Here is a 24,732-nt window from a genome sequence, read left to right on the forward strand (position 1 = left end):
AGTTCGACTGGGGCAGTTCGACTGGGGCAGAGGCTAGGCGACGAGAGCGCCGCCAGCCAAATGGGGTTATACCCCGGTGGGCGGTGGCCGGCGGCAGGGGCAACAAGGACGTGTGGAAGGTGGCGGCACGTGGTGGGCGAGCTGGTGGTGTGGGGGTGGTAGTGGGTAGGCGGCGTGGTGCGGTGGTGAGAACCGCCGGCCGGGGGGCGAAGGTGGAAGGAGCAAGGGGTGGAGGACACGTGCGGTGGGCGGAGAAGATAAACAGTATATTCTACGATAGAATCTGTAGAAATTGCACGCGTTAAGAACAACTGCACATTAAGCCAGTCTCAATGTACAATTTCATAGCACATTTACCAAGACTAACTACTAGATAATTGTACAGCTAAGTTTCATAGGGATGAAATTTCTCTCTCATCCTATAAAACTCATCTTCTCTCTCCTCGTCATGTTAGCAAAATTGGTGATGTGATATAATTTTTTTTGCGGGTGATGTGATATAAACTTTAATACCATGAAACATGCTATAAAACTGCAATTTGAGACTTACTAGCAGTGCGTTGCTACGACTCCTTATATATTATCCTCTCCAAAACACTATCTCCTCGCTCCCAATTCATACTTTCATGGTGATATCAATGTTCAAAGCTATGCCCAGCAAAAATTTTGATAGGGTATTTGAAAATATGTACATAATTAATCTTCATGTGCAGGAAGCACAACTGTAAACTGGACAAATGCAAAGCAATTGCCTCTTGACTTGCCACTGGTTTCGAAGGTTGTTGAAATGTTTTTCTTTATCAACAAAGAGAACAAGCAATAAATTTATCCCCAAAATATCTAGTCAAATATCTCTAGAAATATTCAAGCATTTTAATCTCTTGTACCTTGGCACTTCTGTTCCATTACTGAAGAAACATAAAGATACTCAATTATTCGACCAATTAGTTAAGGGAAACAAATATCAGTCCTACCCTAACAGGCAAAGAAAACAGCCATAGATTATATTTTTCAGTTATGGCAAAAAAATTAAGCAATTTCTATGCATAACTGAAATTACAGTTAATTTATTATCACAGGGTATGTTGGTCCAATCACCCATCAATTTAAGTATTACAGTGCTCCTCCTCGGTTCCTCATCCTCGAGCTATATATATATATATATATATATATATATATATATATATATATATATATATATATATATATATATATATAGGCCATGGCTAATCTCTACCCTGGGTATGGAATAGTTATTCCATACCCGAGGCAACCCAGCCACACCGTTCCCAACCCGCGCTCCGTCCGTCGGCGCCCGCAGCAGCGCGCCAGCGCCCTCCTGTGTCCGATTTTTTTGCGCGTGGGACGCCCACGATGGTGGACGAAGCGGCTAGCGCCTGGTTTTCTTTTTCCACGCCTGCACGTGTCGGTCTCATCGTTGCTTCTTGTTCGTAAATGCTGGAAGATGCGTTTTTATGGAGACGTGACAGAGGTTGTCTCTAAGTGGGGAACTCAATACCAGTTTTACATTATTTTTCTAAATGAAAAAGCTAATGGTGTGGGTCGTTTTCTCACACGTGTCCCCATCAATATGTTAGTGTTACTCCATGTTATTTTCCATAATCTCCCTGACTATGGTTAAATATGTTAACCGTTGCCTATCTAGATAGAAATTTTGGTTCACATCTGGTTGCTCGACCCAAGGAGCTAGCATTAATGCTTCAACATCATGGATTTTATGTAAAATTCAGGTGATCAATTCCTATGGTGTTCTTAATAAGTTAAAAAATACATACTAAATTGTTAACTATAGCACTGTAGTACTGTACTACATACAGTCATACTATAATCAGAAAAAAATCAATTCACTTGAATCACAAAATCCATGGAATGATTTTGCAACTTGAGAAAAATTCTCAGCATTAGAGACTTTTATTTGCAAATGTCGTTATCTCATTGTAGATACATATCTTAAATCTAGAATCAAGCCAATGATTGCCATACAAATGAAGGAACGGAATAGCATGTGTTCACCAGCCTTCACCTGCATCAGGCACAAGCATATGATGCTAGAAGGCTTAGAAAGGATTACATCACAGGCATGCAAATGGATGTCTACCACACTTCTGTCGAGATCTTTCAGCCTTCAACATCATCTGATAGCTTGTTTGGAAGTCATCCATAATGCAAAAAAAAAAGTCAAGCTTTTTGGTTCTGACCAATCTGCTGTAATGCGATCTTGGAGGCTTGGAGCTGCAGGCAGATGTCAATAGTTCATGACAACACATAATTGCTAGCTACCAATTCATCTCAGAGCCTGCAGAGACAACTCATTGTTTGCCATCTGCGTAGCCTCCAGGTTATCAAGCATCAGAGGCAGGATCGATCCTATCATCCCTGCAGAGACAACATCTCACAATCTGAAGACATTACAGGTTCAAGCATCCACATTTTTATGCAACAACATAGATATTATTAGTACTAGTTGATTAGTTGAGAACAACCATAGTAAAATGGGGCATGCCAACAAAAGAATTATGAATCAAATATTCTTCCCACCTTCAGGCATGCATATCTAATGAAAACAACTATAGTCACTAACAAATAGTTATACATGGTGATATCATATAATGAGAACAGTGAAATGCTTCTATTTGGAGTAAATTTAATCACAAACTACCAAGAACATATCTCTTTTGTTATAAATTCTAGATAACAACTTCCATTATTACATAATTCTTAAATGCATATAGTGATTAGTGTCAAGAAAAAACCCATAATTATTTTGAAGCCAAACTGACTGATCACAAATACTCTGATGTCTGACTAGAAAAAACTTCAATTACATGGGATGTATCAGAGATAGGTTTCTAGTCACAAACAGTGACATATATAGTCATGGAAGTATCACGGGGATTCTGCAGCTCAAGAACTATACAGAGGGTGTTCCACAGGTTGAGCTGTCAGCAGCAGGATCCATCCGGACACATTGTTTGCTATCCGATTGTTGCCTCTAGCATGGCCAAAATGGCTGTCAGCAGCAGGATCCATCCGGACATCCATATCCCTCCGAAGACAACAACCGAAAGCAGATGTATACCGCTGGGTAATTCAGATTTCAAAAACATTAAAAACGTTAAGCAGCATGACAAACAGAGATTGAATAGGGGAAGCATCATGATTAGGAGAGGATCAGGTGGCACTGACCTCTTTTTCACAGAGCTCATCCGTGTACGCCCCATTGTACACCCGCCATTCCACAACCTCATCTCCATGGCCATGGCACCTGCACCTGCAGCTGATTCAAAAGAAAAAAAAAGAATTATCTCTGCTGCACCAATGAGTATTTCCAACATTCAAGAAACAACAATGATGGCATTGATATGAAGCATAGGTAAAGACAAGGTGATAATACACTAACATGCCTTATAGCTCTGGAAAATCAGTAGCGTTCATCTTGATATGAAGTTATAGACACAATCTGGCTTTACTTGGCAATTAAGCTCACCTCTGCATCAGTTTCTGCCAGAAAAATGAGCAGTGCAGAGTTCAGAAAAAATCTCCAACATTACGAAAGAGCGTAAAACTGCATATAACCTTTGTCAAAATAATTATTGCATGGCTACAGGAAAGAAGCTGCATGCATGTATCATATAGTCATATACATGAAGGATATGTAATTTGGAAAAGGCTTTGGTCTGCCTCTGGCAGCATATTTTCTAATCAGCGCTACAAATTGGGAATCACAGAAAATGATTAGCAATAATGAATACATAAGAAGCGCATAGAGCCACAGAGGTTAACACCCAAACACGTAAAAAATAGTTGTTGTGGCCTTCTTTTGCAGCGTATAAACTAAATAACCTAGTTTAGAACCTGAAGATAATTGACACAAATTTGATAACTGAACATAACAACCTCAGCAAGGTAAATGTTACAATCTCTATATAACTGAAAGCTGCATATATGAATTTGTTTCAGAGACACAAGTCATGGGATATGGGCATCTTTGCTCAGAGCAGACAAAGACATTCAACCAGCCAAAAAAGCATATAGTTGCTAAATTTGAGTTCCTTTCATCCATACATGTCTACCACGATCAATATTTAATGTACTGCAAGGTTTAACATTCCTGACTATATGATTGGAAGGATAAGATCAATTCTTATAGTCAATTTCTTAAAGTGGAGTTCCGATTAACAGTTGGTTACTGTGGCTCAGCTGCAGCAGTTAGAATATTTGTAATAAATCAAAGTTCTAAATCTTTTGCTACAACATTCCAGCAACAGGAACAGTTATCTATGAGTGAATACTGAATAGCTCATAAATTGCACGGCCAACTGAAACAATCACAATCCATGAGATATTGTATCATTCGTAAGATCATACACTGAGTTTTGATCACCCAGATATGTATGTATACTGAATGCAGCAATCAGAAACACGCAAGCAGTAGCAGGCTAGCAGCTCACAAAAGAAAAGGATATAGAAGTACCTGTATCGAGTGAAGAAGAATAGGGGACAAAGAGCAGGGAGCACAAATTCGGCTAGGCCGCTGGGACAGGGATGGTCGAATTGAAGGGATCATGCACAGCAGCAAGTACAAGCTCCCTTGACAGTGAAGCACACGGTGACATCGCTTCCCATCCCATTGCCTCTGCACGTGGCCCCATCCGCCGGCGGCGAGCGGCACATATGCAACTGCTGCTACAACCTTATAGGCAGTCAGACCACAGCTAGATTGAATCCACGACACCATGGTGGTGCAGAAATTCAGATTAATTATGGAGAAAGGTTGATTTGGGACTAACCAGCATCATCCAAAAATTGGGCTTCCAGATTCACAGCCAAGAAGACCTGCATAAAATAGAATCAAACTCAGAGACCTCCATAGGTTGGAATCAAATCATGGAAGAAGGCCTCCAAAAATTGGAACCAAATCATAGACATTTGATCTGCACGCAGCATGGAAAACTGAGATTGAGTATGGATTAGTTGCTCACAGTAAGGGGAGGGATAGGAAGCTGGCGCCAGCGTGGTAGAACGCCACAAATGCGATTCCAATGTTAGTTGATTGGGACAAACTGAAACTGAAATAAATAGATGTTTACGTGGAAAATAAAAGAAGCAAACCAATTTGATTCTCCTTCTCCTGTGCACTATGCTTCTTGATCTGTGGACGCGGTGTGCAGCGATTGCGATGGAATGGATCTGTGGCCGTGGGGATTGAAGGATGGATAAGGAAATTGGAGGGACTGAGCAATTTGGTGCGCGGGGTATGTGATTTTTGCAGGTGATATGGGCAGCTAGCTGGAGAATCTTTTCAACCATCGATGTTGCCCGGCAGTTCGGCTTGCACCTGATTTGTCGCTAGATTTTAGGAAAAAAAACAAACAAATCATGTGTCCACGGCAACGGCGGGGGCAGGTTCTGACCTGGGGCGATGGCGACGGGAGCGGAGCGACCTCGCGGAGCTTGGAACGGAGTCACGAATGATGGTGAACTGATGTATGAGTTCCCACGCGTTAGGTGGATCAGGTCGCAGGACTCCGGCCGGCGGTTGACCGAGACTACGGCGGAGGAGCTTGGAACGGGCGGCGGCGGCGGAACTCGGAACGGTCGACGGCGCGACGAGCGGAATGAATCACCGGGGCGGGATGGGAGCCGGCCGCGCGGAGCTACGCCAGGATGGCCCGAGGGTCGCCGACGGGAGGCCGAGACGCGCCGGGATGAGGAAGGTGGGACGCCGGGATTTGGGACGCGTCTGGGGGAGGGAGTGGCGAGCCGACGGCCGGGCGACGGGATTGGGAAATCGGAGCGGGTGCTGGGCTAGGCGGCGGTGGTGCTGGTAGTGCTGGTGGTGGTGGGGTAGGGCCGGGGGTGTGGGGTTGAGGGGGGACGTGGACCGGGGCGAACCGGTGGGTGCGAAACCGGAGCGGCGGATCGGGTGCAGAAGGTGAGCTCGGGTATGGGATATCTTATTCCATACCCAGGGTACCCAATAGACCTACTATATATATATATATATATATAATCACCAAGTTAAAAATGAGTTAGCAATTCTGATTAAATTAATGTGCATGATGGTTCAACCATGATTAGAGTTTGCCCAATTATTTCACTCCTAATAAAATTAAAACATCCACTGAGTGCAAATTAATTTAGACCATACGTAAGTGCTACGTGACAGTAACATCTCTCTTCTACCCGGTCCGCATAGTAACAGCGAGCACTCAAGGCAGCAGCAGCACCACACGAACAGGCAATGGCGTCAGGCAGACGCCAAGCATCCATGGTGGCCGGTGGTCAGTGTCACCAGCAGGCAGCAGGCAGCAGGGTGGCGAACAGGCAAATTGACAATATCGCACGGGGCTAGGCCGCCTAGGGCACAAGCGGCGGCAATCCGGCTACAACGCACTGAAGAGGCGGTCGACGCAGCCAGCTCCCCAATGCTAATTTTACAATCGACCGGTGATTCTCTTACTTCCGGTCGACGACGCGGACGCGCGTCCGGAGCTGGGAGCCCCACCATCCAATGTTTCTGCCGGCCGGTGATCGGTTTTCCTCCGTCTTTCTCTCTCATTTTGTTTCCCCTTAATTTCTATATCTTGCCTCCGTCCAAATCTTGCATACTTCCACGTGAAAGTGCGAAGCTGCTTTGACTCTGCGACGAGCAGAGGCTGCAGATCGGCATGCTCTGACGAGCCGGATAAGTGCTCCAACGCTAGTCCGTCAAACTCCGATTCATGCGCCGGCGAGGTGAAGCTCACCACCAGCCTTTTTTTATCTTTCCAAAGTTTGTTCTATAACATTTGTTTGCAATTTTTTTATCTTTCCAAAGTTTTGCTCCAACTTTTTTATTATAGGATTTCTCTTTACATTTTTTTCCCTGATTTTTTTTTGTTTCAAATTTTTGACACCAATGCTTGTCTCCAAAAGTTTTTGCCCAGGTATTTTTGTGTTCTTTTTTCTCTCCCACAAATCTTGATTCCAATTTTTTGTGCAAAATGTGTTTCTGAAAATTTTGTTTCCTAATTTTTACTCCAATTTCTTTTTTCCATTTTCAGCGTTCATAATGTTTTTGGACAAAAAAATATTGATTCAAACTTTTGCTTTTCTCTTTTTTCCTCGAATTTTTCTCTTTTTCACAAAGTTCTGTGTGTTTAATTTTTTTTCTTGAATTTTTGTTGTGCTACAAATTTTGATTCCAATTTTTTATCCAAAATTTATTCGGAATATTTTTGGACAAAAAAATTGATTCAAACTTTTACTTTATCTCTTTTTTGATATAAATTTGTTTATAATTTGCATTATGTAAATTTTTTATACTTATCTAGTTGTATTTATCAACTGGATCAATCGTCAGGAATATAATTGGACGAGCTTACCAAGCGTGGCGTGGGATTCAATTGGAACTAGATGAATCCATGCACATTGTATATGCCTGTAAAATAGTTCGGTGGGAACTAGCAGATTAATTTATGCACATGCATGTAGAATAGCTGGCATGCGGAAACCTAAAGATAATGGGACGGACCGACAGAGTGCTATCATCATTTACGTGCCCCTGTCCGAAAATCGACCGCACGGCATCTATGTTTACCGGCGACCGTAAAATAGCTGCGCCGCGCATGTCGTCTCGACTCTCTAGGGGCTAAGGTGTCCGACTGTCCGGCTTGGCGTGGATTGTGGCTCTCCGGAGCTGAGTTCGCATCAGGCACGAAGTGTTGGCGTTCGCTTCAGGAAAAAAAACGGAAGGGACGGTTGACAGATGAAAAATTAAAAGACAGAAAATATGAATGATTAGTTTCTTGTTTTACAAATAGGTATAGATATAGATATATATAGTGTTCCGTCCGTTAACGCAGGCCACGTTATCGACGAGTCATCACGATTGAAAGGCATAAATTCGATCTGATTTCTGATTAATCACAAAACGGGATCCAATCGCCTGTGTGTTGAACTGAGCAGGTGGGCCCTGACGGCTACTTTCACCGCGTTCGGCAGGCTGGAGCTGGAGGCTGGAGCTGGAATGGGGTGAGAGAAAAATACTGTTGGGCTGGCTGGAGCTGGAGCTGGTGGCTGGAGTGGTGTGAGAGGAAATTACTGTAGCGCTGGAGGGGAGAAGACCAGCCGAACACAGTGTTTGTCATCATGAGGGTAGAAAGGGAATTCACACGCCGGAGGGGTAGGGAAGGGAATTCGGAAGGATGTGGGGGTAGAGATGGGATTTCTCATCCCGATGGTTTGCAGATGGTCCCCGAGGGACCTCGATCGATCCATGGATCCAGTGCAGTTGCCATAGCGACCGCAACTTAAGCAGTTGCACGATCCAGAGCGTCGGGAGCGAATCGAAGGGACGGCAGGCAGTGGCTTCGCGACTTGGCTTCGATGAGCTCCTTGCCGGACTCGTCGGCGCCCGCGGGCGGGGGCGAGAACCGCAGCAGCACGGCGACGGTCACGAGGAAGAACCCCGTGGAGACGAGCAGCGGCCAGAAGAAGGACAGCACGGCGCCGAGCCTCGGCCCGAGCGCGGAGATCGAGACGGCGGTCACGGCCACGAACGCCACCAGGACCGCGGCCTGGACCCGGTGCTCCCACATTAGCTCGCTGAGCTTCGCCTTGGACGCCATCGCCGGATCGGCCGCGCGGCCGGGAGGGGAATGGGAGATCTAGGGAGGGAGCTTCTGCCCGCCATGCCGGTGGGGAAAAGGGATGGTGGAGTTATCTCAGGCTACCTGTCTGCTCTCCCACCGAGACCACCTAACTCCGCCCGCCATGCCGGGCCTCGCCGCCACCGACAACTCGCTCCCGGCGGCCGCCGCGCCGCCTCTCGTCGCCGCTGCCGCGGAGGGTGCCGCCGGCGCCGTCCCCGTCCACCTCCTCGCGCGCCAAGCCCAGGAAGCCCGCCCCGGCCGAGGCCGACGACTCGCTCGACAACCCGGATCTGGGGCCCTTCCTCCTCAAGCAGGCGCGCGACGCCATGGTCTCCGGGGAGGGAGGCGCGGGGAGGGCTCCGAGCTCGAGCTCGCCATGAGCCTCCACGTCGCCGCCACCATCCACTGCGGCCTGGGCCGCCACGCCGACGCCATCCCCGTCATCGAGCGCGCCGTCGCCGTCGTCACGCCGCCGCCGCCCGCCGAGGCCGACGGCGAGGCGGCCGACGAGAACCACCACCAGCAGCAGCCTCAACCCGAGGCCGACCAGAGGGGCGAGAAGTGGTCCCTCGCCGCCTTCTCCGGCTGGATGCAGCTCGGCGACACGCACGCCATGCTCGGCCGCATGGACGACTCCATCGCCTGCTACGGCAAGGGGCTCGAGATCCAGATGGCCGCGCTCGGCGACCGCGATCTCCCGGCGAGCGCCGCGTGACGCCGCCGGGGCTGCACTGCTTCACCCCCGCGGGCCGCTGGACCGCGGTCGCGACGCAGCGGAAGGACGGTGTGGCGCGCCGGCCGCTCGCACGGTCGAGCTGTCGCGGACGGAAAGGGATCCGCTGCAGTTCGGCAGCCTGCAGTTGGGCCACTGACAGGTGGGTCTGCATGTGTGGGGCCCACGTGTCAGGGACACCACTGTAGGTCACTCAACTGCAGCGGATCTCGTTCCGTCGCGGACCTGCGGCAAAGAAGAAATTGGCGCTAAGTGTTGGCACTTTCCCTCCACCCAGCGCCAAGTCGCGAAGCCACTGCCTGCCGTCCCTTCGATTCGCTCCCGACGCTCCGGATCGTGCAACTGCTTAAGTTGCGGTCGCTATAGCAACTGCACTGGATCCAGGTCCCCGCACACCTCGGCTCCTCCCATCCGCTTCTCTCTCTCCCCTCCAGCGCTTGCGTGGCCAAGAGGAAAGGGATCTCCTGCACCTGGCCATGGTTTTCCTCCGAAACCAAATCTTTTTGGTGTGCCGGTTATTTTTTCACCGATTATTCTTTTAAAGCAACTGTTTACTGATCTGTTTTTTCTTCTCTTTTGCATATAGTCGTAGCAATATTCCCACCGTTTCTTCGATGCTGGACGGCGACCTAGCTATTATAACCATGCCACAAATCAGACGTGCCTATTTGCTACTGGTTCGAACAAAGGACGCTATTACATCACTAATCTAAGGATGGATAGACTGATGATACCTGTCTGATTGAAGGATTAACGGATGTCTATTTCAGTTGAAAGTAAAAGAGGAGGAGTTCTCCATGTTGTGGTGCTACCAATACTCGATGAGTGGGAACAATTTATGGGATTTTCTTCTTACTGTATTGTCTTGGTTCTGCGGCAAAGCCCAAAAAAAAAAGGTTGGTGTTGTCTGGTTTGTAAATTAGATTTCGTGAATGTTCATCTGAAACAAGCTAGTGTAGCATTTGGTTTTGGAGCTCATTCCCTCCTATTCTGGTGTCATTTGTTTAGCTTCTGGTTCCTGGTCCAACCATTATATTGGTAGCATACTAGTAACATTAAGCTCAAAAAAGTATCCATTATTGATCTCTAAAACTATTGTTTACCTAAGTTTCCAACTCTCGTATATTGGTTGTGGGAGTGTTTTTGCTTGTGGCGCCTCGAATTGATTGATGGATGTGGACTAGAGCGTCTAAAACAATTCTCTACGTTTTATTTTAGAAATAAGGTGATCCATTAACTTAGTACTTTTCAGATTTCTATATGGTCTGATAAATAATAAATTGATTTGTCAACCACCCACCTCTCTCACAAGTCACAAGCAACTCTTAGTGTAATTATGAGGAATAATGGTCTCATCCACCAAAATCTAGAGGATTACTAATAAGGCTAGGCCACTCCAAATGAGAAATTGTTTCATCAATCAAAATTTATAGAATTAATTTAATATTATTGTCAATCTTAATCCATCTCACGTGGGCACTAGTCACTACTGTAGGAATTATCTCTCCAATGCAAGTACTTGATAAAGGTGTAAGCCCTTTTTCCTTTGTCCTAACCTAAACTGTTTTTATATATATATATATATATATATAGAAAAATTCTCACGTGCTCATGATGTAGGATGTATCTGACCAATGATGAGTATGCACGTGGAGTATGTGATCATAATAGAGTATATAGACATACTTATTTTTATATACTAGCATTAAAGTATAATTATAATATATTTAAAAATAAGGATGCTTATGAAATTTTCATATATAGCCCTTTGAAGTATATTAGAATTAGTATATGAATATATTCAAAGTGATATTAAATATGCGGACATACAATATACTAATGATGAGGATAGCCACACACGAGTCATTGCCGTATACTGATGATGAGAATAGCTACACGCGAGTGTAGGAAAAACTCGTCCAATTTATAAAAATCAGTACCACCTGAATATATTTTTTTAAAAGAACCACCTGGATACATTAGAGGGCTTGTGCGGCCAAAAGCTCATACATAGTTGATTTTATGTTTGAATGGTAATTTTTCAAAATTTGAGCACTTGTGTAGATACGATTTTAGAGTTAACAAGTTTCCAACTTCTAGACAATTATTTCCCCTATATTGGTCCTCTATGTTGTTAGTTCATATCTGGCTTTGCTACTTGTTAATGAGTGTTTACAGATTTCACTGATGCAACTGTGCAGGTTTGCTTGTAAATAAAATCTTGAGAATCGCACATGAAAGAAGTCAACGCAAGCAAAGGTCTTTTTACGATCCTGCACTCTTCAGTTCTGGCACACGACGAGGCAATGTCTCCCCTGCAGCCCTGTTAAAATTCTTTGACATCAATTCTTTTTATGGTTGGAGCATGCTATGGGTTGAACAAGGAAACGAAACGTCAGGTAAGCAGCCAAACAACCATATCACTACTGAATTTTGTTCTGAAAACAAGTTTCAGATAATCCTGGATCAAAGTGGCCAGTTTCAAAATGAAATACAGTGTAATAAGAGAGGTTGCAAGTGGCAAGAAAGAAAAAGGAGATACAGGTCCACAGTGCTCAAGATTAAAACAGCTAGATTTTTTTTAAAAAAAACAAGTATGTCAAGAGCTCGCTAGCTACCAAGTCTCATTCATGCTTAGGGAAACATTAAACGGTACTAGTTACTAGCCAAACAGAACACCAGCATCCTGTGCAAAAGACCCACTCTTTTTCTACATTAAGCTGCACGAACCGCCAGACTTGCTAATATTCATACAGTTACTGGCCAAAAGAAATGTTAAGCCACATAAACACAAACTTCCTCTACCAAAACATTTATTTTTTCTTTCTGCGCTGCGGCTTATATGTAATAACTCCAGGCTGCTCTTCATGAATGAATTGTCGAGCATGCACTTCATGAACTCCATGCTGTTTACAAATTACTTGTTGAGCTTGCTCTTCACGAACACCATCTTGCCGCTTAGCTGCTGCATCAACTCCCAGGATCTGGACCAGCACCAGCATATGGACAAGTAATAATTGGGTATGTCAGATAAAATTATAAGGTTTTTGCATTGAAACTGAGCCACCCAGAATTCACACACCTTATTACCACCACGGGCACCACCAGCAGCAACAGGAGGAGGAGGAGGAGGAGCAGCAGCAGCAGCACCACCACCACCAGCACCACCGGCGGCAGCAGCAGCAGCAGCACCAGTAGCTTCACCACCACCACCAGCAGCAGCAGCAGCAGCACCAGCAAAAGCAGCAGCAGCAGCACCACCACCACCACCGCCAGCACCACCACCACCAGCACCACCACCACCACCAGCACCACCACCAGGAGTATCATCATCATCATCATCATTCCACTGATCAAACTGAAAAGGAGAAAAGCAGGCTGATTAGTACACGTGCACATACTTAAGAAATTTTTTTATGCTGTAAGTAATCAAACTTACCATGTGAAACCGCATCAAGAACTCAGTCACTTCCATAGGACTGACCGCATATCCCCTGATCTTGTCCATGACACCATGGAAGACACCTAAGCACTCTTTGTTGAAATCTACAATTGGACCACCGGAACAACCATCAAGAGCTGCCATCCCACAGAAATCTGACAGCTTCATGTTGTACCCTTTTGGATTTGTTCTTGTTATGTCAGGGTAACTTCTGTTACCGAAAGAAAAATGGCCAACACAATAGCACTAGATGCATTGGGGTGGCCACCCTTGCAAGATGCAGTGATCTAGCGCTCTTGGTGTCTCTGTGACCATGGCAATTACTGGGTGCTCATGCGTACACACAATATTTGTTTCACTGTTGAAGCCCATGAATATCTGATTAGCAACAACCTCAAGCACCATAAGGTCTTTTTCTGTGTCAAGCGCAATACAGGATGCTGGTGTTTTTACTCTAACCTGCTTAGAGATCTCGTTGCCAAGATTCTTGTGCACATTCAGCTCTTGGTGAGAGCAAGTGACCTCAAACTTGAAAAATTTATTGGCAAGTTCAACTGTAAAATCCTCAACGTGTGGCGCATAGCATTCGTCCATGGTGTGAGCACACATGAGAATTCTGAGTGTCTTCTTGCTCTCACTCATAGCAATGACAAATCCAGTTGAGTTCCTGGTACCAGCATCCCGATTTGGGTATTGGAGTTTATCAGCATCAGGTTCTGGATCATCATCCTTGACTAGCTTTTTCTTGGCTTGTTTCCGTTTAGCAGCTGTATCCATGGGTAGGTCTGCATCATCTTCCTCTGTGGACAGTTGGTTGACCTTATCATTCCTGATGTAGTATTCCTTCATTGATGCTGCATGCTTCTTGTGTACGTGGTGCCATAGAGTTGCTTCTACGCTAACAACAGAATTCAACGTCTCCTCTGCAAGCTTTGAATAGCCAAGCACCTCAGCCATATCTGTTTAAAAGCAAATAATTATTAACGATGAAGGATTCTACTATATATTCAATAAGAAGAATGAAGCATATCTAGAATCCATATCTAGTCTATTCATATCAATCTCATTGGAGACAACCATGGTTCTTAAGGCGCACTATGGCGACCTACCCCCTCACAACACCTAGACGCCTAGACGTATAAGGCGCGTGGCGAGGTGACGCCATAGACATCCTACTCCCTCGGTCAAAAAAAAAGAAGTCATTCTAGGATTCAAAATTTGTCCCCAAAATAAGTCATCTTATTCTATTTAGAAAGTGCATGTGCATGCAAGAATCTATTAGTGCCAAATATGGGTAATAAATAAAGGCAAATATGATCATTTTACTTCTTGTTAGTTTGTCCTAAAATTTATAGGATGACTTGTTTTGGGACGGAGGGACTATCTCCTTGAGATGAGGGAAAGGGAAAACACGACCAGCAGAGGAAGGGAAGACGCAAGATTGAGGCACACGGAGGCACACGGGTCCTCGCGGACAGGCGGAGATGCGCAGGCCGCGCAGGTCCTCGCGGACAGGGAGATGCTCGAGGCTGCGGGGTCGCCATTGCCGCCTCGCCGAGGATCCGCCCCGCCGCCGTGGGTTCATCTCCCGCAGTCCCGCCTCTCTTCTGTTTCCCTCTCTCGATTAAGCCTGGACGCCTAGTCGACGCCTTACGAACCCTGGTGTCTGAGACACAGGAATGAAATGGCACCGACGAAGGCATACCTGTGTGAAGCGGGAGGATGCGGGCGCCGGGGAGAGAGAGAGAGAGAGAGAGAGAGAGAGAGAGAGAGAGAGAGAGGTGTCGCGGCGGCGGCGCTCGCTCGAGGACAAGCTCGCGGGCGAAGCGCCGGAGAAAGTGGTGGCGCGGCGGCGGCGCTCGCACCAAGCTCACCAAGTGAGAGCTGTTCAGGGTTTATAGGGACAACTAGACAAATCTTCCAATTGTTCTTGTTCTCCCGGTATGTGGGCTGTGGGCCGGGGACGTGAGGCAAAGGCCCGCTATAGTAATATAAGTGCCTCCCGGTAGGTGGGCCGTGGGCCGGGGACGTGAGGCAAAGGCCCGCTATAGTAATATAAGTGCTGTGTATCGTCCGTTTTTTTTACATTTTTTATTTCGTTTTTAGCAAAAATAAATGTCCAATAATTTTTTTTGCAAATCTGTATCTCTCCCGCTGGTTGACATGGCGATATTTTCTAAGAATCAAATCTACCGCCAACTGAAATGGCTATAGCCAATTCAATTGGTGAAAGGTCATCAGTCCTTTAACGGCCCAATCAAAAGGCGGCATTACCTATTTTTTACAAGATAATATTTATATAAAAACATTTTTTTTTGCATATAACCGTATGTGGAGATAAAAATTAAAAATTATATCAATTATTTAAAGTCATCACAGTAAAGAAATAATCAGATTTGTATTTGTCGATCTAGACTTTGTATTAATTAGTTTAGTATTGAGTAGATGGCTTGAAATGAAAAGGTGTTGAACTATAAACTTGTAGATGCCATCGAGCTCTAAAAATTTCATATAAATCTAGTCCTCATCTAAGGTAATGACGGGAATAATTGCTCTATTCCTCCAACTCTAGATGTGTGGGTATATATAGAACATATACATGGGCATCTAGATGGACCTCTATACACATGGGCTCAATATACTCCAACCCCCCCCCCCCCCCCGCATTCTGAACTACCGGCGCAGCGGTGTTCAAGACTGGACAACAAGAAAGCTAACACCCCCCGCAGTCTGAACAACCGACGCAACGGTATTCAAGACTCGACAAGATGAGAGTACAAAGGGCAAATACCCCCCGTAGCCACAACTAGCCACCGGCTACATTGAGGCTGGATCGAAACTCCGAGAAGGTCGAGGAGGGTAGGCCCTTGGTGAAGATGTCAGCAAACTGGGAGGTAGTCGGGACATGGAGTACCCGAACATCACCGATGGCGACTCTGTCGCGCACGAAGTGTAGGTCGATCTCCACGTGCTTCGTCCGCTGATGCTGGACGGGGTTGGTGGAGAGATACACGGCGCTGACATTATCGCAGTAGACGAGCGTACTCTTGGCGAGCGGGCTGTGGAGCTCCGCCAAGAGCTGTCGTAGCCAGGACGCCTCCGCCTCGGCACTGGAGCGAGAGACAACCGGCTGCCGTTTGGACGATCAGGAGACCAGGTTGCCGCCCAGGAAGACGGCCTAGCAGGAGGTGGAGCGACGAGTGTCCGGGCAGCCAGCCCAGTCAGCATCGGTGTAGACCACCAACTCAGCAGAGGACGAACGGTGAAGTACCAGGCCGAGGTCCACAGTGCCACGGACGTACCGGAGGAGACGCTTCAGCGCAGCAAGGTGTGACTCCCGGGGATCATGCATGTGGAGACAGACCTGCTGAACAGCGTAGGTGAGGTCCGGCCTGGTGAAGGTGAGGTACTGCAAAGCGCCGGCTAGACTCCGGTAGGTAGTAGGATCAGACACCGGATCACCTAGATCAGCAGACAGCTTCGCCTGAGTGTCGACTGGAGTGGAGCAGGGCTTGCAATCAGTCATCCCAGCCCGCTCCAGAATATCGAGGGCGTACTGCCGCTGGTGAAGGAGAAGACCAGACGGGCGAGGCTCAACAGTGACGCCCAAGAAGTGGTGGAGCTGACCGAGATCCTTCATAGCGAACTCCTGCTGCAGAGAGGAGATGACACTCTGAAGCAACTGCTGACTGGAAGCTGTGAGCACAATGTCATCGACATATAGCAGCAGATATGCCGTCGCATCCCCACGGCGGTAGATGAAGAGAGACGTGTCAGACTTGGCCTCGATGAACCCCAGTGTCAGCAAGAACGTGGCGAACCGAGAGTACCAAGCCCGTGGAGCCTGCTTCAGTCCATAGAGAGACTTGTTGAGCCGGCAGACCATATCCGGACGACTCGAGTCCACAAATCCCGCAGGCTGAGAGCAGTAAACGGTCTCTGACAAGGTGCCATGAAGAAACGCATTCTTCATGTCCAGCTGGTGCACATGCCAATTGCGCGAGAGCGCAAGCGAGAGGACTGTGCGCACAGTAGCGGGCTTCACGACCGGGCTGAAGGTCTCATCATAGTCCACACCAGGCAGCTGAGTGAACCCCCGGAGAACCCAGCGAGCCTTGTAGCGCTCCAGTGTGCCGTCAGCCCGACGCTTATGCGTCCAGATCCACTTGCCAGTCACCACATTGCAACCAGACGGACGCAGCACGAGGTCCCACGTCTGGTTGGCAAGAAGAGCCGCGTACTCCTCTTCCATCGCGCGACGCCAGTGAGGATCCGCCAAGGCGTCGCGGACAGAGGAGGGTACCGGAGAGACTCGCGGCTCTCCCTCAGTGGCGGAGAGAGTCGTGGCCTGGGACGCCATCCGCCGAGTCACCATGGGATGGATATGCCGAGGATCCCGATGGATGACCGGCGTGTGGTACACCTCCGGCTCGGCTCGAGAGGGAGCTGGAGGAGGCGGCGGCGGCGACGGCTCCGGTGTCGGCGTCGCAGGAGCCTCCGGAGCAGGAGGCGGCGCCGGTGTCAATGCCAAACGACGTCGGTACACCTGCACCGGCTCAGCGTACCGCCGCGGCGCCGGTGTCGGCGCCGAGCGACGCCGGTACACCTGCATCGGCTGAGCGTACCGCTCAAGGGCAGGGGAAGGCACCGGGACCGCATGTGGCGCAGCGGGAGACACCGGGTCCGTGCGCGGCACGACCGGATATTTCGGTTTTTGGGACGAAAATGCTGTCGGGTCCGGAGACTCCGGGTATAAGCCCGGATATTCCGGGTTTTGGAACACTCCGGGCGAAACTCCGGGTATAAACCCGTATACTCCGGGTTTTGGAACACTCCGGGCGAAACTCCAGGTATAAGCCCAGATACTCCGGGTTTGGGACACTCCGAAGGAAACTCCAGGTATAGGCCCGGAAACTCCGGACTTGGGAGTCCGGATACTCCGGATTTTTTTGGGAATGTTTTTGGCCAGGGAGTGTAATTTTTGTGTAAATTACTAGTAGTTGCATCTAGTCATTGGCTATTTTAAGATTTCAACCCATGCATGCGTTCTCATATCATTTGTATACGTGTAGACACCGCCGCCGAGGGAGCCGTGTACGAGGTGATCGCCGAGCCACAGGAGCAGCGGGGGCAAGTTCAGCAGGAAGAGCGGCGTGAGCACCCGACCCAAGGCCCAGCTGAGCCCAGTGTCGAGCAGCAGCCCGAAGGCAAGCCCCGGTGCACATCCTATTATGTTAAATTATGACACCTATATACGTAACTATTACCTGTGCATTAGATTTATGAAATTGTTTGGAAACCTAGTTGCATGATCTCTAGGATTCCCGGAGTTATACTAGTATGTATAGGACGATAGAAGTGCTATGCTTAATGGGTTTCCGGTAGAAGACGAGTGATTCCTCGCACTCGCGAGATATAGGATGTTTAGAAGACGAGTAATCTCTGGATTACTCGTGAGAGATGAGATATAATTATATTCCAGTACATGGGATGTTGATTTCGAGATGGATTTAAATGGAGAATTTAGACCGGACAGGGAAAGATGAGGATGTTTAGGTATGGCAGCAGGACATGGTTCCTGGTTGTCTTAGCTCTGTCTGTGTCGATTAAGGACCAGTCGTTGTGGCAGTGCTGATCGGGGATTGAATTGTACTAACCGCATGCCGGGAGTAGGAGGTAGTCGAAACCGGTAAGCCTAGTACTGCCTTGCTTCGAAAGTACAGAACTTCATCACCACCCCTTAGGGCGAGTCGAGTAGTCGAGGAGAAACGGGATGCATATGTTTACTTTTGGTGGTCTCTCGTTGAGCTCGGCTGACTATATGTAGGTGGGGCGGTTCTGTAGTTCGAGGCGGGGAGGGGAAGGGTTGGTGCGTGTGGTCCGACGGGGCATACTCGCGCCGTGTTGGTTAGGTCCACCTTGCAAGGTTAAATCGGATCGATTCGCCTTGTCTCGCGGTTATGAGGGCCTTGATCTCTTTGTCGCCTCGTAGAAATGAATTTGAGATGTTAGAGATAAATGATGGAACTACTTTGATTTATTATTGCAATGCTCCAACATGATTGTTGTAGATATGCCAACATTAGATGAGAGTCTTCTGTACAAAACATGCGGCTAAAACATTGAAAGTAAGGATCCAACTATAGATGCTTTTCTGCAAAAACAACTCACCTGCCAGAACGCTGTGCATGTCTAGATATGTGGCTAAGTTATACCCACTGGTCGGGTAAGTCTTGCTGAGTATTAGTTGCTCAGGGCTTTGTTGGAAAAATGATTTCAGACCCGCACACGTAGACTTCTGTCCGTGTTGCGCCAAGTTTGTTCGACTGGACGCTGATGGGTGGAAGGTCGAGGACCCAGGAGCGTAGCTTGGAGCGTATGGGTGTGTTGTAGTGGGCAGATTCCATGTTCATAAAACTTTGTATAATAGCAGACACACTTGTATATTATTATGTATTTTCGAACTCGGTTTGTAAACTAAATGTTTCATAAGCGTTTGGTGTTTATATTTTTAAGTACTGTGTGGTGCTCGTACCATCTGCGCTCACCTTCGTGTGGGACCACCGGTGTTGTTTCGATCGGGCCGTGGGTTGAGAAAGGATCGCCAAATTAAGCTGTTAAGCTAATGCGCCCGATGTGTTCAAATGACGGCCATTACGCTTACTTAGAGTTTTAATTTGGCGGTTCCGTCACAGCATACAATTCTGCTTGCTCCGTGATAGAAGACAAGAAGTATTCAGAACCTAAGGAGCAGTTGGACTTGGCTAATTTCCTGCTGCAGTGATTGCTAATGAACGTGCTCCTTAGATTTACTGGACTAGTCCATCCATTACGACACCATTTAATATTGTCAGATTGATAATTTAAGAAAACTCCGATTTTTTTCAATGGTTAACTAGTTTAGCTTTCCTTTTGTTTGCATAGTGAAATTAGGTTCCCATGTCTTTCAAGGGGAGGCTAAAATGTTCCTTCATGATTATGGAGATGCTCCTCAACTCATGAAATTATGCAAGATCTATATCATGATTGGGCAGCCTTTAAGCATAAACAATTAACTGTATTCTAATAAAGAAAGGTTTGTCGAACTCCTTGAGGAGGTCAAGCCTGTGGCCAACAAGATAGTCAACGCTTTATAGCAGGATGTAGAGGCGTGAAAAGTGTACTCGACATTGAGGTTGTATGTAAGATACTTGATTGCCATGCTTATCCTGTTGGGTATTTGGTGATGGGATGAACACTGTGTAGTTTGTAACACGGGCCTAGAAGCTGCGTCTTAAGCAAGACATCATTTTTGCCCAAATAGTCGTAGACTACTCATTGGCGCCCGTATCTTTGAATCTGCAAAACAGAGAAAAGTTGGGCCCTTGAAGTAGTTGTATTCGGTCCACAAATGGGACCTACGCGAGTCAAGAGTTACACGCTTGTATGCAAGCAGTATACTAAATAGGCGTGAAGGCATTAAAACTACCCGATCTAACCCGTACCTTTGACTCTGCGGAAGAAGTATTCGGAGTAGGGGTCCTTATCAAGGACTAAGGCGAATCATGCAAGATTTCCCTAAAAGGCGCGAGGGTCTACAAAAACTACCTATTCCTTTGACTCTGCGAGGCAGAGAAATGTTGGGTAATCAAGGTAGTTGGTAGGGAAATACTCAAATAGGCGTAGAAGCCTAAAAACTATTCGATTAACCCGTGCCTTTGACTCTGTAAGGCAGAGAAAGGTTGGGTACTCGAGGTAGTTGGTGGAAAAACACCCCAATAGGCGTGAGAGCCTAAGAACTACTTCATTAACCTATGCCTTTGACTCTGCGAGGCAGAGAAAAGTTGGATACTCGAGGTAGTTTTAGTACTTAAAAGCAAATACATAACTGACTACTCGAGTGCGAAGACAGCAGAGATACAAGAGCTCGGGTCGGCACAGATTGTAAAAGCAAAGTAGTCAATTTAGGAAAAAAAATCAACTCTTTATTAATATAAAGTTGTCGTGTTGCGGCTAACAATAAGTAAGTACAATATATGTAAAGTTGAGTTCCCAGAACTCTTAGGGGTTTGAAAACCTCCTAACCGTCGGGAAACACTAGCTAGTAGTAGATCAGAAATTATGAACTCCCTAAGCCATTTCAAGAGTCGAGATTATTTTTCTTCCTTTCCTGAGGGTGTTAACTCGCTCTTTTTTATTGACATTACTTAATTTTCAATAAAGCACCCGCATTCGCAGAAAGGGTCTCCATTTCAAGCTAGTGAAATGCTCCTACACAATGACTCGTGATATCCCTGTTTTTCTAGAGCAGAGTCCCTAAAAGTGTTAATGCGTTACATATCCTGAAGCCAACCGAAATGGGTAAGGAAAATTTACAGCCATGAGGATTTTACAGCCTTTACACTTCCAAATCTTTTTGAAGCTAGTGAATGTGTTGTATCTTTTTTTTAGAATAGTTCCTATAAATATATGACATATCCTGTAGGCTGTAGCCAACTGAAAAAACGTTTGAGGAAACGTAGAGTGGAAAATCCTCTACGCGTCTTGCACTGTATATATGTATCCACAGGCCACATATACCTCCAAATACTTAAAACGACGTGCAACGGACTTTTGTATGACGTCTGAACTTTTAACAATAATTTCAGCCGAATACTGCAATTTTATTTGCGCTCTCCCGTTTACCTGGCCGCAACGCACAAAAATATTGCAGATCTGTAGCTCATAGTAGTTATCGACCACAAACAGATTGTTCAATGAATTGAATCTACCATGTAATCTTTTTGCTTCCACTGAGTGATAGTTCTTCCAACAGCGTTCGATCTACTGCAGAATGACAATGCTCCATTATCACGGAATCATAGATTCATAGTGACCATCGACACATTTAGGTTCTTCGAAAGGTGTTGCCACCAACCGGCAAGCAAATTTGCCTCATAGTCATAGCCTGCTTTTTTTTCAGAGAAAAAAATATCCCTGCAGGCCTCCACTGCATTTTTTTTAAAAAAAGATCCATCCAAACAACCAGTCCAGAGCAGAATTAATACAGCCTAGCTCCAGGAGCCCAATTACTCTATCTACACATTCCTTCCATCAGTTGGCCACATCCACACTTGCCGGTTCAGGGAAAGAAGATACCCCAGAAATAATGCTGTTCAATGCAAATCTGCAAATGATATCCTGGTATGCTCCTCTTGTCATCCATCCCACTTGTGATCCTCCCAGCTTTATAAATGGGAAGACTTCGACGCTCCTTGCTCGCAAATCTTCTCTCCTCGGCGAACTCCGGTGCCATTTCTTTTAAAACCTTTGGTCTGAGTCAGCACAGGCAAAAAATATTGCCCAACTCCTGCAGCTGCATCTCCCCGTTGGTACGGTGCCCTGGTCCGTCGCCGTGCCGATGGATCTTAAAGTATTGTCCGCCTCTCTTTGACCCTGGAAGCCGCGTGCACAATATATTCAGCTGCAGAGGTACGGCAGCGTACGAGATTCATTGATCATTGCAGAGTTCGTAGTGGAACGAGGGAGAGGTTGCTCCGAGGGTGAACTGCTAAAGAAGACATCGCCCTGGTAGTTTCCTAGCACCGTTTCTTTTTCATATTTTTTTTTCTTTTATCTGTTGGGTCTTCAGAGGTGTGATTGCTGGCATCTTGGATCCGTGATTCACTTTCTCTAAGGCCCGGATCCGGTTCTGGATCATGGATTATTGAGAATATCCGATGAGAGGAAAGGGGGTTGGGGGAATAAAGGTGCGATGGAGAATGTGGGTTTATCCATGGAGAAGAAAGCTCCGGAGAGAAAAAGGGTACATATGCAGCTCCGCTGCAGGAGTAAAGGAGGAGAGGCATTTTGGGTCAGAAACTTGTAGGCGTATGGGATTATGTTGATCCATCTGTGTTTCTGAAAAGATCTCTGAAGATTTTACCTTGGAGGCTTTGCGTCTCTGCTTCTGTCTGAACTTCTTGGCCACCGAAATTTCGAAATTGCATCTTGTTCTTGACAACTCCGGAGTATCCCTGTAGGAAAAAGAATTTAAGTTGACCGGATGATGGATTTCTTCTTCGTTTTTCTTTTGGTACAGAAGGACCAGAACCAGGGGCAAGCGAAATGTTGTCGCTGAAGGACCTCTTTGATGCTTCAGGGCCTACGTATTTGACATATGTGAATTGGTGAGTTGTTTACTGTTTCTTTCTGAATGACTGAATCTCAATCGATTTTTTTTTCGTTGAATTAGAAAGTAGACACAATGGTTCTAGTGAGCTAGAAATGTGATTCCTGATTTATGCTAACCTGCAAAAAATTGGCGAAATCTGATGCTTTGCTCGGGCCAGGAACTGCCCGCACCACCAGCGTTCCGTCATGGCGAGCCTTGTCCAGGGCGTGTACGTCCTTGAGCGCGACCGCCAGTGGAACCGGCAGGGCCCCGACGCCCGCGCGCCGGCGTGGTGGAGGTTCTTCCACTTCGAGCTGCGGCAGGTGCTCGTCGACGCCGCCGACGGCTCCATCTTCGGCGCCGTCTACGCGTTCCAGCCGCCGTTCCACCTCCTGGACCCCACGGCGGCCGCCAGCGCCCCGCACCACGTCGTCGCCTTCCGCGGCACCATCACCAAGAAGGGCTCGGCGAAGCGGGACCTGGAGCTGGACCTCCAGCTGGTCCGCAACGGGCTGGAGGGCAAGTCCCGCTTCCGCGTCGCCATGCATGCCATCCACGACACGGTGGCCGCGGCGGCCGGGGCCGGGCAGCAGCGCCGCCGCGTCTGGCTGGCGGGCCACTCGCTGGGGTCGGCGATCGCGACGCTGGCCGCCAAGACCCTGGCCAGGGCAAGCGCCGCCGCCCTGCCCACGTTCCTCTTCAACGCGCCGTTCCTGTCGGCGCCCGTGGAGCGGATCGGGGACCGGCGGGTGAGGCAGGGCGTCCGCGTCGCCAGCAGCTTCGTGACCGCGGGCGTGGCGGCCGTCCTGGAGAGGGGCGGCGGCGGCGGCGCGCGCGACGCGTCGTTCGCGGCGCTGGCGGCGTGGGTGCCGAACCTGTTCGTGAACCCGGCGGACCCCATCAGCGCGGAGTACGTGGGGTACTTCGACCACCGCAGGAAGATGGAGGCCATCGGGGCCGGCGCCGTGGGGAGGCTGGCGACGAGGAACTCGGTCAGGGACCTGCTGCTCGGCATCGGCAAGGGGGGCGGCGGGTGCGAGCCGCTGCACCTGTTCCCGTCGACCGTGCTGACGGTGAACCGCGGGCCGTCGCCGGACTTCAAGACGGCGCACGGGATCCACCAGTGGTGGCGCCCCGACCTGGCGCTCGAGTGCACCGCGCATTACTATTAGTACACTTAGTAAATTGAGAGTTTAGACATCTAGGTGAAATTGCGGTTTGGAAACTTGTAGTGCAATTTACTTATATCCTACATAGTCTATCGGACTGTTTAATTGAAACAGAAACTGAAAGAGTCTCCATGGAACTGCATCAATCAAATTTCAAATCTTTATTAGACTGATCCGTGTGGTCTCTTGGACGGTGAGCCGCCGGTCCTCTACTTCGTGTAAGACCTCCGGCATAGGGCGGACATGAACAAACGTGTTACGTGCCCCCCCTCTACTGAACAAATTGTGAAAGCACATTTGGTATGGTAGTGGAGTTATGCATCGATATGACTTATAACAGTTTAAATCTTGGTGTATGTTAAAAAAATAAATTGGCTGTGTTCTCGTCATAAATTTCTCATGAACTATGTTCCCGTTTGAAAATGCTCCCTTGATGGTAGTGTTCCTCAAAATCAACTCTACATTATGTTATTGATATTGGTATCAACTCTACATTATGTTATTGATATTGGGTATATATTTTGGTACTTTTAACCCTTTATAATCAAGCGTGCCATCTGCCATCACTCTAATGATTTACATATGTTGCCCCCAAAACA

The 24,732-nt window shown here is 47.4% G+C and overlaps 5 protein-coding genes across 22 annotated transcripts; 2 read left to right on the forward strand and 3 right to left on the reverse strand.

The window, feature by feature from the left end:
- Positions 1-2,541: 2,541 nt before the first annotated feature.
- Positions 2,542-5,865, reverse strand: LOC120707855. Of its 11 annotated transcripts, none has more exons than XR_005689133.1 (8): positions 5,436-5,861; positions 5,134-5,359; positions 5,004-5,024; positions 4,812-4,857; positions 4,496-4,704; positions 3,422-3,522; positions 3,208-3,298; positions 2,542-3,102 (listed from the first exon to the last, which is right to left on the reverse strand). XR_005689133.1 is itself a non-coding variant. In XM_039992899.1 (6 exons), the coding sequence occupies exons 2-6, from the start codon at positions 5,329-5,331 to the stop codon at positions 3,266-3,268; spliced, it is 510 nt and encodes a 169-aa protein (XP_039848833.1). In that variant the 5' UTR covers positions 5,332-5,359; positions 5,436-5,865; the 3' UTR covers positions 2,542-3,265. The 11 variants fall into 11 exon arrangements, 2 of the variants coding, with proteins under 2 accessions (XP_039848833.1, XP_039848834.1); XR_005689134.1 differs by having other exon boundaries at positions 4,496-4,714; XR_005689131.1 differs by having other exon boundaries at positions 4,496-4,707; positions 5,004-5,359; positions 5,436-5,862.
- Positions 5,866-8,109: 2,244 nt separating this feature from the next.
- LOC120707858 lies at positions 8,110-8,737 on the reverse strand. Its single transcript, XM_039992909.1, has one exon. It carries the CDS (start codon positions 8,631-8,633, stop codon positions 8,316-8,318), a length of 318 nt encoding a protein of 105 aa, XP_039848843.1. The 5' UTR covers positions 8,634-8,737; the 3' UTR covers positions 8,110-8,315.
- On the forward strand, positions 8,628-12,919 carry LOC120707856 (serine/arginine repetitive matrix protein 1-like). Of its 7 annotated transcripts, none has more exons than XM_039992901.1 (5): positions 8,628-9,474; positions 9,607-9,869; positions 9,977-10,286; positions 11,592-11,789; positions 12,248-12,919. In XM_039992901.1, the coding sequence occupies exons 1-2, from the start codon at positions 8,664-8,666 to the stop codon at positions 9,738-9,740; spliced, it is 945 nt and encodes a 314-aa protein (XP_039848835.1). In that variant the 5' UTR covers positions 8,628-8,663; the 3' UTR covers positions 9,741-9,869; positions 9,977-10,286; positions 11,592-11,789; positions 12,248-12,919. The 7 variants fall into 7 exon arrangements, with proteins under 7 accessions (XP_039848835.1, XP_039848839.1, XP_039848836.1 ...); XM_039992905.1 differs by having other exon boundaries at positions 9,607-9,896; positions 9,977-10,067; positions 10,161-10,286; positions 11,592-12,884; XM_039992902.1 differs by having other exon boundaries at positions 9,977-10,067; positions 10,161-10,286; positions 11,592-12,884.
- LOC120707857 (spidroin-1-like) lies at positions 11,942-14,693 on the reverse strand. The gene is made up of 4 exons (XM_039992908.1): positions 14,538-14,693; positions 12,830-13,791; positions 12,473-12,748; positions 11,942-12,374 (listed from the first exon to the last, which is right to left on the reverse strand). The coding sequence occupies exons 2-4, from the start codon at positions 12,998-13,000 to the stop codon at positions 12,204-12,206; spliced, it is 618 nt and encodes a 205-aa protein (XP_039848842.1). The 5' UTR covers positions 13,001-13,791; positions 14,538-14,693; the 3' UTR covers positions 11,942-12,203.
- Positions 14,694-21,913: 7,220 nt separating this feature from the next.
- LOC120707859 (GDSL esterase/lipase At4g10955-like) lies at positions 21,914-24,275 on the forward strand. 2 transcript variants are annotated; one of them, XM_039992911.1, is made up of 3 exons: positions 21,914-22,381; positions 22,893-22,980; positions 23,143-24,275. In XM_039992911.1, the coding sequence occupies exons 2-3, from the start codon at positions 22,919-22,921 to the stop codon at positions 24,134-24,136; spliced, it is 1,056 nt and encodes a 351-aa protein (XP_039848845.1). In that variant the 5' UTR covers positions 21,914-22,381; positions 22,893-22,918; the 3' UTR covers positions 24,137-24,275. The 2 variants fall into 2 exon arrangements, with proteins under 2 accessions (XP_039848845.1, XP_039848844.1); XM_039992910.1 differs by lacking the exon at positions 21,914-22,381 and having other exon boundaries at positions 22,411-22,980.
- The last annotated feature ends 457 nt before the right edge of the window (positions 24,276-24,732 follow it).

Source organism: Panicum virgatum, chromosome 5K (assembly GCF_016808335.1).
Source record: "Panicum virgatum strain AP13 chromosome 5K, P.virgatum_v5, whole genome shotgun sequence".
In the NCBI taxonomy this organism is placed as follows: Eukaryota; Viridiplantae; Streptophyta; class Magnoliopsida; order Poales; family Poaceae; genus Panicum; species Panicum virgatum.